The sequence below is a fragment of the Bos indicus x Bos taurus genome, chromosome 2 (genome assembly GCF_003369695.1).
Source record: "Bos indicus x Bos taurus breed Angus x Brahman F1 hybrid chromosome 2, Bos_hybrid_MaternalHap_v2.0, whole genome shotgun sequence".
NCBI lineage: Eukaryota > Metazoa > Chordata > Mammalia > Artiodactyla > Bovidae > Bos > Bos indicus x Bos taurus.
In genome coordinates, this window is record NC_040077.1 from 9,598,088 (window position 1) to 9,616,387 (window position 18,300).

The following is an 18,300-nucleotide window of genomic DNA, read 5'->3' on the forward strand; positions in this document are numbered from 1 at the left end:
TGTATAACAAATACAGATGGAGAGAGCAAAGAAAGAAGAGTCAAAGGGCAAACTCCACAAGAGTCCCAAGAAGGCTAGGAGGCAGGGAACTATATTCAATATCCTATGAGAAAACATAATAGAAAAGAACATGAAAAAAACACATATATAACTGAGTCACTCTGCTGTATAGAAAAAATTAACACATGATAAATCAACTATACATCAATAATTTTTTTTTTAAAGGTCAGGAGGAATAAGAGGACAAGATAGTTCCAGACAGGCAAAAAGTGGCAACTTTAAATAAGACAGTGGTGGATGAGGGATCAAGTGTCCACTGAGGCAGAGCTGCCACCAGCGATTTGAGTTTGGGCAATGCTGGGTTGGGTTCAGGGAGCCGCCAGATTGAAGTAGCTGAGCATGGGAGGTGATAAACGGAGGCAGAGTGTTCAGTATATTGCTTGTGAAGAAAAGGAGAAAGGAAAATGGCTAAGAGAAGACACAAGCTCAAGGGAAAGCTGTTTCAATTAATTTTTCAGGTAGGAAAAAGTAAAGCATGTTTGAAAGTTGTTTTCTTTTTAAAAAAATTTTAAAAAGGAGTACGGGGGAAGGGCGGGATCGTAGAGACAAATGAAAGTAAGCAGGGTCCCTGAGAAGGGAGAAGTATTAACAATACAAAGCAACTTGAAGGGGAGGACAGAGGACAAGACTGTTGGCTGGCATCACTGACTCAGTGGACATGAGTTTGAGCAAACTCCAGGAGATGGTGAAGGACAGGGAAGCCTGGTGCACTGCAGTCCACCAAGTCGCAGAGCTGGAAATGACTGAGCAACAGAACAACAACAGATACGAAGTGAGTGACTGTAGTGGGCCTGGCCCTGCACCAAGTAGGTCACATGTTTTAACATTCCATTTAACTCCATAGGAATCAACTCATTCCTTTTAACACATGCCTGCACTGTGTCAGGGAGAGGGTGGTAACCTGTTAGTAAACTGTGAAAAGTTTAACAGCAGTAAATGACAGGGCTGGATTAAGCCCCAGGCGATTTGCTTCCAGAAACCACATTTATCCCCTCAGCTACTATCTCCCTGGGAAGTCAGCAGGACTTCCCTGGTGGCTCAGACGCTGTCTACAATGCAGGAGACCAGGGTTCAATCCCTGGGTTGGGAAGATCCCCTGGAGAAGGAAATGGCAATTCACTCCAGTACTATTGCCTGGAAAATCCCATGGCCAGAGGAGCCTGGTAGGCTACAGTCCATGGGTCGCAAAGAGTCGGACACGACTGAGCAACTTCACTTTCACTTTCACTATCTCCCCTGACTCAAGACTAAGGATGAGGGAAACAGAAATGCCACTATCTCTCTTGAGATAATGAAAAAGATAAAAGACATCACTGGTGCATAGATGGTGAGGTATTTGGGCCAGGATGGGACAGAGGTGTGAGGAATGTTCAGGAGGATGCTGTAAGTTGTAAGCATTTCTTTCACAGTCAAGATACAGTCTGATGGTGCTAGTTCCAGATAATACATGTTTATGACTAGATTACTGAAAACCATATTGTCCTGTTTTCTTAAATTCAAACACTATTTGGATAAAAACTGTAATGGAAAAAATACAATTTGTATATTTTTTTCATAAGAGAAGTCTGAAAGGCTATACAAAATGACTGGAGAACTATCATAAACAAGGGCAAAAAGAATAGAAAAAGTCCATACATGTCAATGTACAACTGAAGGACTTTAGCAATTTCTTCACTATAGAAAAAGCTCTTATGACTCATTCATTCATCTACTTAACGTATTGGGTACCACTTGTGCCAGGCACTGTTTTAGGCCCTGGGATTGCAGCAGTGAACAAAACAGATAAAAACAATCCCCATGGAATACATATCCTAATTGAAGGAAAGGATAACTAAAACAAATTAACTAAAAATAAATTGTACAGCAGCGTGAGTACTAAGGAAAAAAATAAAGGGGAGAAGATGATGGGAGCACACAGTGGGAAAGGGGGAATTGGAATTTTAAATAAGAAGGTCAGCGCATAACTGAGAAAATGACATTTGAGGAATTCCCAGAAGAGGTGATGGAGGGGCACCCAATGTACATTCGGGGAATCAATGTTTCAGGCAGTGGAAATAGTCCAGGCAAAGGTGAGGTGAGAATGTGCCTACTGTTTACAAACCTCTGCAAAGAGACCCAGTGAGCCTGGAAGAGCATGAAGGTAAAGACAGAAACAGTGGGCTGGAATACTCAAGAGTCCTCTTAGCTACTGTGAGACAGATGGAAGTGGAATCTGTCCATTCAGTGGAATCTGAATGGGAATGTTACAATCTGAATATTATTTTAAAAGAATCACTCTGGCTGCTCTAGAGAACAAACAGCAGGGCTACCGGGGGCAGAAGCGTGGAGAACTGCAGAGGGTGGTGCTGGCTCTTTTCCATCTGCCCCTCCAGGTCTCCTCTCCACCGTTCCCCACGCTACTGTGTGCCGAGAATGCCTAGGATGCTGACCGGGGTGAACCCATGGACTGCCCTGCCTGCTGGCAAGAAATAAACAATATGGACTGTATGTACATAAAACTGAATAATCACCATGATTGGCAAAGAATGCGGTAAATCTATATATGTCTATAAGAGATTATATTAGGAGGCGGAGGGGGTTGACTCAGGTGCCTTAGTAATATATAGAAGACTCCTATTTCGTGAGTTGCTTTTTTTTTTAAAGGATATATAGATATGTAAGAATAAGAAAATTCTAAGAAGATAAAAGAAATTGTTTCAAGTGGTAGCCTCTAAGCAGGCTGATGTGAGCAAATCCATTTCTCACTGTCTACTCTTTTAAACTGTTTGAAATTTTTTCAATAAACAAATTTCAATAAAGACCAGTTAATAAATTACCTTGCACTGCACAAAACCTATGGTGTTGAATACAGAAATATATCTGAACAGTTCAACATTTTTATTCATTAATATGCATATTTTGTCAAAAGACATAAAAGCCCTGACCAGTAATACCCTGAATCACAGATATATTTCTCTATTTGTGGTAAAACTGAACCTTTTACATACTCCTAGAGTTTTCCAAATGCCATATATATGGGGAAAAAAACAAGGTTTAATGCAGATGGTTTCAAATGGAAAAAAGCAAACGTGACCTGATTCCTATAAAGAACTGGCTTAATGACATTCATTTTGGCACTGATCATGATATCAAATGGAACAGTCCATATCATGATTTCTGTTTAATTGATAGTATAATTCCCAGAGTGAATTTTAGAACTAGCAGTAAATAACAATATGGAAAAAAATATTAATTTTCTTCAGACTTATCTTAAAATATTCTGTCAAAGCCAGCAAATCAACATTGTTAAAAAAATTATGCAGACTATTGCACCTGAAGAATGTCAAACTCTTTCTTTAAGGATTCTCTAAGCTTTCACAAATGTAGATAAATATACCAACAGAAATATATATAGGATTATGCATATTTTATTTTACCTATGTAAGTGAAAAACTTACAATTATTTATTTCTCATCTTATCCTATCTTTCTCCTTACCACCACAGTGGAATTGTCCCTGTAGAGAAAACTTTAATGTTATCAGAATCATAACATATTATTTCCCCAATAAATTCTAGAAAAGAATTTTTTTAAGTCAACCAAATCTACTTGAATACAAAAGATTACTCAACTGGTTTTTGATAAAATTTTTTGCACCTCTTCAAAGAAAGCTTTTTGTCCTTTCTCTGTTGGCAAAAAAATTTTAATAGATTTCCCCAGACTTCTGCAGGTTACATTACCAGTTAAAGTTGGAGACATCTAAAGCAATAGAAACACAATGTATTAAGGCTTTCACATGCCACAAAATTGTACAAAAAACAAAAAATCATATAATAAGTCATTTGTCTTTAACTCTCTGGGGATCTGAAGTACTTATATATCTATGTCATTAAATTGTTACATTTAAGCTAATGCAAGTACTTTCAAAAATTAAATGTTTTAAACTATGTCAAATGGAGGGAGGTAAAGATAGGGAGAAAATATAAGTAACAGAAATTAAGCAAAGGGGCCACCATATAAATGCTTACCTGTGGCATCAAACTCAATTGGCTGGCACCTACGGTGAGAAGACCAGTCACACTTAAGGACTTGCCCTCCTTCCACAATCCCAGGCTGGGTAGTGTTTGCTTTGGGCGCTCCCACCAGAAGAAACATCCTGCTAAAATACAAATGGGAAGACAAAGACTCTAAGTCACACAAAGCATAAACCATCTCTTGTGATTTAGGAAAAGCAATCATTCTCCTTATTTTATCCACAAATATTTTTAAAAAACCACTCACTGAGAGCGTAATCCATCTTCCTTACTCATTCGGTGCTCTTTTACATACATACATTATTCAGTATGGTTTATTCAATCCAGTAACACATTATAGGGCAACTTCAGGGTTGTCGCTGTTGTTGTTCACTCACTAAGTCGTGTCAGACTCTGCTGCGATGCCATGGACTGCAACGCACCAGGCCTCCCTGTCCCTCACTATCTCCCAGATCTTGCTCAAACTCATGCCCATTGAGTTGCTGTTGCCATCCAACCATCTCATCCTCTACTGCCCCTTCTCCTCCTGCCCTCAATCTTTCCCAGCATCAGGGTCTTTTCCACTGAGTCAACTCTGCATCAGGTGGCCAAAGGACTGGAGGTTCAGCTTCAGCATCAGTGCTTCTAATGAATATTCAGGGTTGATTTCCTTTAGGATTGACTGGTTTGATCTCTTTGCTGTCCAAGAGACTCTCAAGAGTCTTCTCCAGCACAATTCAAAAGCATCAATTCTTTGGCACTCAGCCTTCTTCATGGTCCAGCTCTCACATCTGTACATGACTACTGGAAAAACCACAGCTTTGACTACAGGACCTTTGTCGGCAAAGTTGTATCAACTAAAAATTTATGCCAGCCAAACTGTCACTTTAGATAGGTACAGTTTATCATGTCAGTTCAGTCAGTTCAATTCAGTCGCTCAGTCATGTCCAACTCTTTGTGACCCCATGAATTGCAGCATGCCAGGCCTCCCTGTCCATCACCAACTCCCGGAGTTCACCCAGACTCATGCCCATCGAGTCAGTGATGCCATCCAGCCATCTCATCCTCTGTCGTCCCCTTCTCCTCCTGCCCCCAATCCCTCCCAGCATCAGGGTCTTTTCCAATGAGTCAACTCTTCGCATGAGGGGGCCAAAGTACTGGAGTTTCAGCTTTAGCATCATTCCTTCCAAAGAAATCCCAGGGCTGATCTCCTTCAGAATGGACTGGTTGGATCTCCTTGCAGTCCAAGGGACTCTCAAGAGTCTTCTCCAACACCACAGTTCAAAAGCATCAATTCTTCGGCACTCAGCTTTCTTCACAGTCCAACTCTCACATCCATACATGACCACAGGAAAAACCATAGCCTTGACTAGACGGACCTTTGTTGGCAAAGTAATGTCTCTGCTTTTGAATATGGTATCTAGGTTGGTCATAACTTTCCTTCCAAGGAGTAAGCGTCTTTTAATTTCATGGCTGCAGTCACCATCCACAGTGATTTTGGAGTCCAAAAACATAAACTCTGACACTGTTTCCAGTTTCCCCATCTATTTGCCATGAAGTGATGGGACTGGATGCCATGATCTTCGTTTTCTGAATGTTGAGCTTTAAGCCAACTTTTTCACTCTCCTCTTTCACTTTCATCAAAGGCTTTTTAGTTCCTTTTCACTTTCTGCCATAAGGGTGGTGTCATCTGCATATCTGAGGTTATTGATATTTCTCCTGACAATCTTGATTCCAGCTTGTGCTTCTTCCAGCCCGGTGTTTCTCATGATGTACTCTGCATATAAGTTAAATAAGCAGGGTGACAATATACAGCCTTGACGGACTCCTTTTCCTGTTTAGAACCAGTCTGTTGTTCCATGTCCAGTTCTAACTGCTGCTTCCTGATCCGCATACAAATTTCCCAAGAGGCAGGTCAGGTGGTCTGGTATTCCCATCTCTTTCAGAATTTTCCACAGTTTATTGTGATCCACACAGTCAAAGGCTTTGGCATAGTCAATAAAGCAGAAATAGATGTTTTTCTGGAACTCTCTTGCTTTCTCCATGATCCAGCAGATGTTGGCAATTTGATCTCTGGTTCCTCTGCCTTTTCTAAAACCAGCTTGAACATCAGCAAGTTCACAGTTCACATATTGCTGAAGCCTGGCTTGGAGAATTTTGAGCATTACTTTATTAGCGTGTGAGATGAGTGCAATTGTGCAGTAGTTTGAGCATTCTTTGGCATTGCCTTTCTTTGAGATTGGAATGAAAACTGACCTTTTCCAGTCCTGTGGCCACTGCTGAGTTTTCCAAACTTGAATACACAGAAGAACTATACAAAAAAGATCTTCACGACCCAGATAATCACGATGGTGTGATCACTGACCTAGAGCCAGACATCCTGGAATGTGAAGTCAAGTGGGCCTTAGAAAGCATCACTACGAACAAAACTAGTGGAGGTGATGGAATTCCAGTTGAGCTATTTCAAATCCTGAAAGATGATGCCGTGAAAGTGCTGCACTCAATATGCCAGCAAATCATGTCAATTATAGCTCAATAAATTTGTTAAAAATATATGCTGGCTGAAGACAGGGACATTTAGTTTTAATTTGTGGGTTTTGGGGTTTTTTTTTAATGATTTACTTTATACATTCTATATCCTGAATGGTCAAAAAAAATAAATAAATAAATGATTTCTATCGTATGGTAATTCTAAATACTATCATTTCTTCACTGGGAAAACTTATCTTGTCTTAAAACAACATATTTTAATTTTTTTTTATAGCGACTAACAAATTTCTCTTTTCACTGGATTAATTTAATCAACCTCTGGTCAAAGAACAAAACCACTATTCAATTTCCTAAAAGGGTAAAATTAGCAAAAGATAAAAATAATCAGGAATCAGATTTTTAAGTAAAAGAGGTCTTTTCTTTAGCTGTTTTTCTATTCATTCCGAAAAAGATAGATTGAGTGTCTCCAGTACTAAGGCACAGATCTGGGCACTAGAGAAACCAGGGTGAATAAAACCATCTTGATTCCTGCTCTCAGTGGAGCTTACAGTCCCTCAGGGGAAAATTAAGACACTAGCAAAGAAAATTAGTCCCTGTTACAAGTGCCAGGAAAGAAACCAACAATTGGCTGAGAGACATTATTTGGGTACGGGGAGAGGACACCTTTTTAGATAAAGGAAAGTTATCTCTAAAGAATGCAGGGGAGAGATTTTCTTCAGATCAAGGGATATCTAAGGAAGTTATCTTTAAAGAACTAGGAGAAAAGACTTCTTGTAGGTAAAGTCACAAATGGATTTACCTGAATTCCCTGGTGGCTCAGACGGTAAAGCGTCTGTCTACGATGAGGGAGACCCGGGTTCGATCCCTGGGTTGGGAAGATCCCCTGGAGAAGGAAACGGCAATCCACTCCAGGACTATTGCCTGGAAAATCCCATGGACAGAGGAGCCTCGTAGGCTACAGTCCATGGGGTCGCAAAGAGTCGGACACAACTGAGCGACTTCACTAAGACTCACTAAGACACTGAAGTGTACATGATTAGAAGGAAGTTGCCAAAGAGCGTCTTGTGTATTGGGAGTAAGGGAATAAGGGACTGGAATGCAGAGGTTGAACAAGTCAGTCAATCCTAAAGGAAATCAACCCTGAATATTCACTGGATGGACTGAGGCTGAAGCTCCAATATTTTGGCCACCTGATAAGTGGCTCTACTGAACAGCCAACTCAGTAGAAAAGACCCTGATGCTGGGAAAGATTAAAGGGAAAAAGAGAAGGGGGCAACATAAGAAGAGATGGTTAGATAGCATGACAGACTCAATGGACATGAATTTGAGTAAACTCTAGGAGACAGTGGACGACAGAGTAGCCTGGAGTGCTGCAGTCCATGGGGTCACCAAGAGTCAGACACGACTTTGTGACTGAACAACAACAATAGAGAGGTGGAAGGGAACATCCCAGGCAGAGGTACAAAGTCGCAAAGCAGGAAAGACTTACAAAGAAGAAGAGCAGCTGAAGGAGAGCAAACTGAGAATGGCACAAAATAAAACTAGGGCGCTTGGCCAAAGCTGAATCACGCAGGGTCCTTCAGCCAGAGGAAAACTTTCAGGTTTTCTCCTAAGGTCCATATGAAGCTTCTGAATGTTTTTTTTTAAAGCAAGAGAAAGACATAATCTAATAAAGAAAATGAAATTTGGTGCCTTAGGGGAAACAAATAAAGGAAGGAGGGGGTAAAAATGGAACAAGAAAAGTGAGAGACTTTCAGCAGCGGAGGAAGGAGGTGACAGTAACTGAGATTGGGAGGGTAGATGGAGAAAGAGACGGATGGGCAGATTTGGAAAATATCTGCAGTAGAATGAACAGGAAGAGCTCATGGCTTGACTAAGGTAGAAAGAGAAGATGAGATGAAAGAATAATACCTCGGTTTCCTTCTGGAGCTCAGGAGTGGGAGAACCATACACTGTGCTAGAAAAGCAGAGAGAGTAGGGAAGCAGAAGGCAGACTGAGTATTTTACAGAAAAACCAAGAATTCAGTTCCCAACACGTTAGCCTGCAACACCTGTGAGACACCTAATTGGTATCTGTGGCTCTAAGGAGACTTCTGTCTTAGAGATAATATGGTGAGAATGTCAACTAGGAATGCAGAGTTTCGCACAGAGAGGAGGACCAAAGAGAGGAAGCAACAACATTTAGGAGGCAGAGAAAGAGGCCAGCGTAAAAGGGGCTGAGCAGGACGGAGTCAAGCACAGAAGGCCTTGGATAAAAGCTACCACCGCTATCATTTCCTTACTAAACACTAAGTCACTTACATTCTTCCAGCAAAGAAAATACTCACAATTGCTTTTCACTTTTTTGTGAAGTTATGAACAAACCTACATCTTAAATATGGAATGCTCTGATTTCTTTTTTTTTTGAGCTAAAAGATATTTTATTGTAAGGTAATCATGGCATCAAAGGAAAAGTGATAAAGCTGATTTGGGGGAAGTACTGGAATGCTTTGATTTTAACTTTTATTTATCAATTTCATTTCTTCTGGATGGTAGCTACCAAATCCTATTTAGACCAGTCAAGAGCTGGCTGCATGAATTACTTGAATCTTGCTTTCAGATACTTATCTTAAAACTCCACACTCAAAAGACAAAATTCCCAACCAAGCCACACCCTGCTGAATAAAGTTTTATGCAGTCATATTTGGCATCAGTAAAACACCAAAGCTGGCTCTTTCTCCTCATAGCCAACTAAGTTTTCATTCAGCAAGGAAAAAAAAAAAAGCTGAGTAAGAGAACCCTTCAGTTCAGTTCAGTTCAGTTCAGTCGCTCAGTCGTGTCCGACTCTTTGCGACCCCATGAATCGCAGCACACCAGGCCTCCCTGTCCATCACCAACTCCCGGAGTTCACCCAGACTCATGTCCATCAAGTCGGTGATGCCATCCAGCCATCTCATCCTCTGTCGTCCCCTTCTCCTCCTGCCCTCAATCTTTCCCAGCATCAGGGTCTTTTCAAATGAGTCAGCTCTCTGCATCAGGTGGCCAAAGTATTGGAGTTTCAGCTTTAGCATCAGTCCTTCCAAAGAACACCCAGGACTGATCTCCTTTAGGATGGACTGGTTGGATCTCCTTGCAGTCCAAGGGACTCTCAAGAGTCTTCTCCAACACCACAGTTCAAAAGCATCAATTCTTCGGCACGCAGCTCTCTTCACAGTCCAACTCGAGAACTCTTAACCCCCATGAATAAGAGAGCAGCTCAGTTATCATCCTACCCTACATTTCTACAGCAGAGCTGGTTAACAACTAAATTACACACACACACATCCGTACACACACATATATATATATGAAATCTGCCTTTCAACGGGTCAAAAATTTGGCTACAAAATTATAAAACTGCCCCTCCTTATCTGAATTAAATGATTCTTGAGTACAAGATAGGGGGGAAAAAAAAGTATTTCTGAGAAGTATACTTTTCAGATCTGTACCTAAAAAGGCATAGGATCATTCCTGCAGTAGCCCTAATAAGGGTAATGCAAGCACAGGTGTGTGTTATGACTTTTGTGTTGTGGATAAAGGACAGGTTCCGGGACCTCAGGACAGAAGAGCTGGTTCTCAGAATCTATTTAAAAACCTACAAGCAAACTCATTTCTGAACTGTCCTCACACAGCACACTACAGTATCTTTAATAATTTTTTGTCAAAGCACTTCTTCCTACCTTATAATAAACGGCTTCCATGAATGAAGGATACCCTCATTCATCTTTGTACTGCCACATAATAAGCGCTTTAAAAAAGCTTATTAAATTGACAACTGAGTGGCAGGTACATTTGATAGTAATAAGTCTCAGTTTTAACAGCCATAAGTAAAAAGCCACCTCCACTATCATCAACCCCTGCAGAATGCAGAAATCATCCTCCAATAAACATCTGGTTAAGTTATCCTTAAAATAATTTCTTTCTGTAACATATCGCTTCTTAATCTTGGATTTCAGATACTTTCTTTACTTGGCACTAGAGACAGAGAAGGCTGGGAAGTTGGTAGGGGACACAGGCTTCAGCAAAGACAGAAAAAAGGGCTCTGCAGGAGAGTTCTGAATGGAAATTGCACTCACTCTATTGGTGGCACAGAGCTCGAGTTCCTTGGATAAGACCAGGAACAAGGCTGCTGCTTTTCATCAGACCATTTGCACATTATGGGCATGAAATGACGGTAATTAGATGTGCTAACCAGGGTGTTCATCAAGTTTTCCTAAGCATACCTTCATGTGCAGTCTTGCACATTGGTGAAATGCCACAGAAATGGTAGAATAATATAAAAGGAATGTGTGAGCATTCTCAGCTTCTAAGTGCTAGGTGAATGGGAGGAATGGGAGGGAAAAAAAGCTGAGAAATGAAGTTCTTTGTGCAAAGTGTCAACATGATATTGAAGTTACTTGTAAAGAGTGTTAAGAGAAAGTTCTCCAAGAGAAAAATGGAGAGATAAAAACAGTAAGACTGCCTTAGACAAATGTTAAGTTCTAAAAGGGAGAGAAAAAAAGTAAGCATTTGTAGAGAACAAAGAGTACAGGGTGGCAAAAGATCCTATATGAGAAAATTAAGACTATAAGAGCAACACATATCGCAGAGAGGAAAAGCCTGCTAATGTGTTGGGAGGACAAGTTTGTGTCTTTCTGCCACAGTAACAAAAAACAGCCTGTAAATAAATCACCTTATAAACAATTAAATCGTTTTTACTAAAGAGTTCATCTAGGAATATCTAATGTGCCTACAACAGCTTAATTAAAGTAAAAGAAGTGACAGACCAGAAAAAAAAATGTGATGTAAGCAGCACTGTCTAATGGGCAGTTTGGGTCTAAAGGTTCTAATCACCATATAAATCATTCAAGAAAGTCACTGTAAATCTCTCAGCCTCAGTTTCCACTTCCATTGTATGGAAATAGTAATGCCCAGTACAATTACTTAAAAGAGAAATTTTCTGAATGTGTACAGATAAGAGCAAACTTAGAAAATGTGACCACTTCATAAAAATACAAGATGATGACATCAGAACGAAAGACAACTATTAATAAAATGATTCCCTAATAAAACAAGAAATAAAAAGTTCAAACCTCTTTTTAAAAGAGCTTTTTCTTTCCTCAATTTTCTCAAAGGGTCATTAATTAACCCAAAGGCAAGCTCTCAGGAGAGAGGTAAAAAAGAAGGCAGAAAATGGTTGGCTTGCAACATTTCCTGACAACGGTGGACAGCTGGGGGAGATGCACAGGGTTAGTTGAGGCTGATAGAGATTTCTCTTAGAAGCAGCAAAAATGTGAACTTGAGCAACTTAGTTTCACGTGCTTGCAGTTTCCTGACAGAATCCATCTCCCACCAGAAAGTTTGCCCCAAAACAGTATCAGAATCCCCATTTTCACTCAATGACTTATTTTCATTAAATGGCTTTAAAATTAAGGTTTACATATATGAGCAGGTTATTAATATCATGCCAAGAAATTTTAGGGTAGCAGGTGAAGAAGAAAGAGGGAGGGCCAGCAGATAGGAAGGGAGAAGGGAGATAGAAAGGGAGGGTCAGGATGGAGAAGAGAGGAGGGAGCGCAGAAGAGGGGGAGGAAAAGGAAATTTTAAAAAGGGAAGGGAAGGAGGAAGAGGGAAAGGGAGGGGAAGAGGATGTGAGACAGACAAGAGGATGTGAGCAGACAAGCAGGAAGATGCCCTGTGGACGCACTTCTAACCCAAAGTGTACTTTAGGGGCAGTTGCAGGGAATGGGACCTTGACCACCGAGGAGAGACAACCAGCCGAACAATGACAAGAACACTTTTCAAACCCTCCAAATGAACTAAGTTATTTGGCTGCTTTCAGCATCGACTTCTCCATGATAAAGCATGTTGAACATATTTTGGCTGGCTCTGGCTGACCAGTGAGGTTTCACCAAAAGGAACTTCCGAAAAATGATCATATACATATATAGAAAGAAATGTGTATTATATTGTCTGAATGTTATTTCAGAGCTATAATTCCAGTCACATTTACTTTTCATTTTTTTCAAAAAAAAAAAGCTACAGTCAATATTTATATGATGTAAAACAGATGCTTTAATTATAAATTCTATGTATTTGCTCTTTTTCTCCATAATATCTATCCTATAAACCTTGGGCCTTAATCAGGAGAAATCAACATAGGACTTGCTTTCTAAATAAAAATGACAGAACCTATGCATGTATATTATTTATGATAAGAAAAAAGAACCAATATAGCCAGACCCACACTATGTTCAGTTCATGAAAATAACCTGTATTATTTGGTAAAGGGTTGTGAAGTGAAGTGAAGTCGCTCAGTCGTGTCCGACGCCTAGCAACCCCATGGACTGCAGCCTACCAGGCTACTTCGTCCATGGGATTTTCCAGGGAAGAGAACTGGAGTCGGGTGTGATTGCCTTCTCCAAAAAGGTTGTGAAGATGGTTACAAAAACTAAGGGAGAAATAGGATGTAAGCTTTTAAACGTAAAAGCAGACTGGGACAGACTGAAAGGGGCCTTCATTCAGGTTAAGCAGTTTGGACTTCATCTCTGGTCATGAGAACATTGTTGAGGAAACTTAAACAGCAGAATACCAAGATCAAAAGATGCTTCAGAAAGAGAAAACTGTTAGAAACATGTAAGATGTTTTGCAGGTCTAAGAGCTAAATGATGAGCAAAAGTGATGACCTGAGTACCACAGACCATGCTTGTGACAGCTCGTCAAAGTACAAGTGGAAAACAGGGATGGATGCAAGAAACATTAGCAAGGAAGAACTTCTAGGACCTTCTGCCTGGTGACTAATCACTGGCTAATATTAGGGGTGTGCAGTAGGAGAGATAAAGAAAAATAGAAAATGAGAGGGCGGAATACGAAATTATTTCCAGAGCGACAGAGAGAATGAAGGTACCATAATAGAAACAGAGGTGCAATTGACATCACTTAGTGAAAAAGTTCCTTTTCTTTTTTGTCAAATTGAGGTAAGACAGTCTAGTCAAGGAGAAATGATCCAGAGGCTGTTGAATATAAAGTTTGAGCTCTGCTTTGAGATAGAAGATGCAGACAGGGAAGCAGTATGGTTTTAAAAGCTCTCCAGGTGTTGCAAACAGGAAGTCAGGACTGAGAATCATTTTGCAGGATGGCCTGTGACCAGGGCACACCCACCCAAACCTTGTCTTTGGGGTCACAGGACAAATAGTAACTGTAAGGCTCCAATCATGTTTAATGGGGGGAAGCCTTATAATCTAGTGTTGCTTATTAGTTTCGTAGCCTTATTAATTGTTGCTTTTTAATAGCCTTATTAAGTGTTGCTTATTAGCCTTAATAATCTAGTGTTAATTATTAAGCCTTATAATCTAGTGTTGCTCATTATAGCATTATTTCAAAATATATGTAAAATGAGAACTGTATAACATACCTTAAGAATAAGAAAACTGTTCATTTTCTTCTTAAAATTTGAATACAAAAATTAAATGGAATTTGGATTTCATTTCTTCTGCCTTTTGTTCCCATCTTTTCCATTTTACCCCACATCATCCCACTCAAACAACTTAAGGCTACAAACGCTTCTGGCCTCAGTTCCCTCATCTGTAAGAATGAGTTTATCTGCTTCCCTTCTTCCCCTAGAGGTCTGTGGTGTAGAGCAAAATGAGAAATCACAGCAAAAGTGCTTTGTAAATTATAAAATAGGTCAACCAATGTAAAATACCATTATTATAACTAAGCCTAGGGTGTAATTTTTAACTCTTTCAATTACTCTCCATAAGAAAAACATGCCTTTGCTTCTTGGCCTGTATACACTATTTAAACTTTATGTAAGTTTGGCAATACAGTCACCATAAATTAATGCATACAGGGAAAAAAAATAGGGAGTGCCAATGTTTTATTTTTCCTAATTACTTTTCCTTTTCTTCTGAATCATAGCTAATTTACAATGTTGTGTTAGTTTCTGGTGTACAGCAAAGTGATTCAGTTTTACATATATGTGTGTGTGTGTGTGTGTGTGTGTGTATTCTTTCCCATTATAGCTTATTACAACTTATTACAAGACATTGAATATAGTTTCCTGTTCTATACAGTAAATCCTTGTTGCTTTATTTTATATACAGTAATTTGCATCTGCTAATCTCAAACTCCTAGTTTATCCTTCTCCCCTACAATCTTTCCCCTCTGGTAATTATAAGTTTGTTTTCTATATTTTTTATAATTTTCAAATCACAATTTTTCTGACTTTTCACTTTAAACCTAAGACATTTCTGGAGAAATTTTACTGAAGTCACTTTAATATTTTTGCTTATTATGAACACTGATTCATTAGTTTTCATTAGGGTATGGATATAATTTGGTAACAATTTTCTGTAACAAGAAAAATGAGACATAAAACAGTCCTACAGCTTGCCAAAGGTATTTAGACACCTTCAGAAACCAGAAGCAGCAGGAGGAGACCTCATTGCTTCCTCATTAATCCAGGCACTCTTCCTTCAGAAGAAAGGAATTTTTAATTAGCACTTTTTTTAACGTGAATTTTATTTCCCTTTAGATGTTTATTATCACACCAAATGACAACAGTAAATGCAGCTGCTGATACTGTAAATGGCATTCTCGTGCACCTGGGATTCCAATGCTTGTTAAACTTTAGAAGTACCTCTCTCCAAAATTAAGCACATTGTTGTTCAGTCATTTCAGTCCTGTCTGACTCTTTGCAACCCCATGGACTGTAGCCACCAGGTTCCTCTGTCCTTGGGATTGTCCAGGCAAGAATCCTGGAGTGGGTTGCCATTTCCTTCTCGAGGAGATCTTTCCAAGCCAGAGATGGAGCCCATATCTCCTGCACTGGCAGCGGATTCTTGACCACTGAGCCACCAGGGAAGCATAAGTTTGCATCAATCTTTTTTAAATCTGAAATGCTCAGAAGTAGACACCTTTGTTTATATATATTTTGGGTTTTTTTAATCTCAAAGATAATTTTATATTTTTTTAAGTAAGGCTTTTCTAGAGCTCACTAGTCTATTAATAACAAAGTTAGTGAAGAAAGTTTCAAAATGTTATATGAAACCAAACCAACTTCAGTTTTACCTTATCATTAAAGGCCCAAGTGGGAGATAATGTAAACCTGTGAGGTCACAGTGTATTCAACAACTACAATGGCTAGTCACAAAGTAGACATCCACCCTCGCAGCCAAAAAATAGGAAATATGTCAGGCCAACAGTCAACATTACTGCATTTTCCATGGTAAAAACACTTAAAGTTTATCATTCTGTCACATATCTTTACACCACTAAACTCAGAGGGTTGCCACAGAGTTAAGAGCAACATTTGCAAAACACTCCATCAACGAGAAAACATTTAAATGCTAATTCTTGTTTCTGTAACTCTTGACAAAAAACAACACGTATTTTCAAAACTATTAGAATTATTAAGAGCACTCTGAGAGCAACTAAAATCCTCTGCAATATAAAGGCATACACTTAAAACTATCTGGAGACAAAAAGAAATTTAAATAACAAAAAAGGCTGAAAATATGATTACATCAAATGAGAAGGCAGTAAATGCTTCCTGAAGTTAATGATTATTTTTATCACTTTGGAAAATCTGTGCTCAGGTCTCATAAAAAGCAATGATGCTGGAGAAAGCAAAACTGAGTTCACTACAGAGATCGAGGTCTAGTTTCCACCAACTGCTTCCAACAGATTTTCCAAAGTGCTGCAAAGGTTGTCACCAAAATGAATGATAATCAACAACTCTCAGAAAGAATAAATCCTGATGAATATTATTAAAAGTCAAGGAAAAATACTTAATCATCTTCAAATTAGGTATGTATGAATAAGAAAAAATGGTTCTAAAAAGCACTGACCATTAAAATTATCCTCCCTCCCCTCCCCAAAAAACAATACTTTAAAATACAGAAAAAACAAAAAAACAAAAATATGTTGCTACGATTTATAAGAGTTAGGAACAGTTCTCCCTGTTGGAAACAAGATTTAAACATCAAAAGACAGCCAGTGAACATTGATTAAATCAGTATTTCTAACGCTAAAAAAGGTGGTGGGTGGTGAGAATGATGTCAGCGTTTGGTGACGTGAGAGACAACTTTTAATCCAATTATGACAATAACTCTGTTCCAAATCCTGTGCAACGCGAAACGTTGGTAATTTGAAACATAACTGAAAAGACCTGTAGTGAGTGAAAACTCAGCAAACACCCTTGTTCTTACTGAACAATGACCCAAATAATGGATCACTATAAAAAGAACAGATGACACATCCAATTCATCTGTTCAGCCTCCAATGTACACAGGTTTGACAGTCTCAGAGATAAGACACAATGAATCTCCTACGACAGAATGGTCATTTTAGTCATCAGAATGTCTGGAAAAGGAGCAGACGAGGAGGGACAAAATCAGACTGAGAGGCGTAAAGAATGAGGGAGGGCTTTGGGGAGAGCGAAAAACACGGGTGTTTAAGTAAGTCTGTGAAGCAAAAAAGACGACTACAGGAAAGGCTAACTTTAACTGGTATAGGAGAGAAAGAAGTTCAGAGATGAAACTAACCAAGTCCCGGGAGCCCGCAGAGGCTGCGCGGTGTTCCGCCGGACTAGCCTTTGTTGATTTCCCTCTTTCCCCTAATTTTAAGCACAGGTCTGCTTCAAAGCGCTCCCTATGAAGAAGGGAGAAGGGGGAACTGGGTGATGAGCAGTGCAGGGGCTCACCTCCCCCAAATATTTCATCCACCCAGAATCTAACTCGCCCAGTGAGGGGGAGGGAAGGTTAGAAGGAACGGATAGAAAGACGCCGGGATCTTTTGCAGAGGTCGCTCCCTATGGGAAATCGCAGGGTGGGTGCGCTTGATGGCGGAGGGGACCAACTCCCCTTCCAAGGGTGGCCACTTACGAAGACGCGCTGGGCACGAAGAAGTCCACCGCGAAGCCGAAATAACTTCCCTCTGGGCCGGAGTACTCCGCAGGACTCTCCACATCTAGATTGAAGGCGCCGCAAAGAGGCAGCAGGATTCCGGGGAGAAGGAGCAGGAGGCGGCGGGGGCGAAGGCGCAGTCGCCGCCGCGGCAGAGAAGCCATCGTCGAAGTGCGCGCGGGGCGCCGAGCCCGGAGCCGCGGCCACCCCTCCCGGAGCGCACGGAGCCCGCGGCCCGCCGCCTGCGCGCGCCGAAACTTGCCAGCTGCTCGCTTCCCCGCGAGTCCCGGACAGCGCTGGGGGAGGAAGGAGGGCCGAGCTGTTGAGCGGCCGCCCGGGAAGTGGGGCGCAGGGCGCGCGGGGCGGGGACAGCAGCTCGGGCGGCCCCCGCCTCCCTCCCGCTCGGCCGCTCAGCGTCGCGCCTCGGGCTCGGGACTGCCGGGACGGGCGCCGCACCCCCGGCCGGGGTCCTGCCTCGGCCAGTGGGAGGAGGCAGAGCAGGAGGAGGAGCCGCCCTGGAGGCTGAGCCATCGCAGGAGGAAGTGGGGGAGGAGAGTCAGACTCGGACTGGGACGAGCCGAGCACACTTCCGTGCGCGCTGGCTATCACCTCCTGTCCCAAGAACGGGGCTCGAGGATCGAGGCCCCAAACCCTCAGAGCCCGGGTCAGCGGCAGCGCTCCTAGACTAGGGCCTCAGACCCACAACCGGAGTAGCGGGGTGGGGGGTGAACGATGGTCGGTGGAGGAGATGCTCGAGCGTCCCAACCCGCCCGCGCCCTACGGAGTGCCAAGGGCAGCCGGATTCCGGCGGCAACTCTTGTGCGACGTTTATTTAAAAAGGAGTAAAGCTTTGTC

General features: G+C 41.1%; 1 protein-coding gene across 3 annotated transcripts in view; it reads right to left on the bottom strand.

Annotated features, from left to right (window-relative positions):
- ITGAV (integrin subunit alpha V) overlaps positions 1 to 17,882 on the bottom strand; it is a 108,964-nt gene extending 91,082 nt beyond the window's left edge. The window contains exons 1-2 of one of the 3 annotated variants that reach the window (XM_027555860.1): positions 17,425 to 17,882; positions 4,067 to 4,197 (exon numbers count right to left, since the gene is read on the bottom strand). In XM_027555860.1, the coding sequence (XP_027411661.1) occupies positions 4,067 to 4,197; positions 17,425 to 17,609 (316 nt within the window). In that variant the 5' untranslated portion in view covers positions 17,610 to 17,882. The remainder of the gene's footprint in view (positions 1 to 4,066; positions 4,198 to 17,424) is intronic. The other 2 variants (XM_027555869.1, XM_027555876.1) reach the window with 2 other exon arrangements.
- Between the last annotated feature and the right edge of the window lie 418 nt (positions 17,883 to 18,300).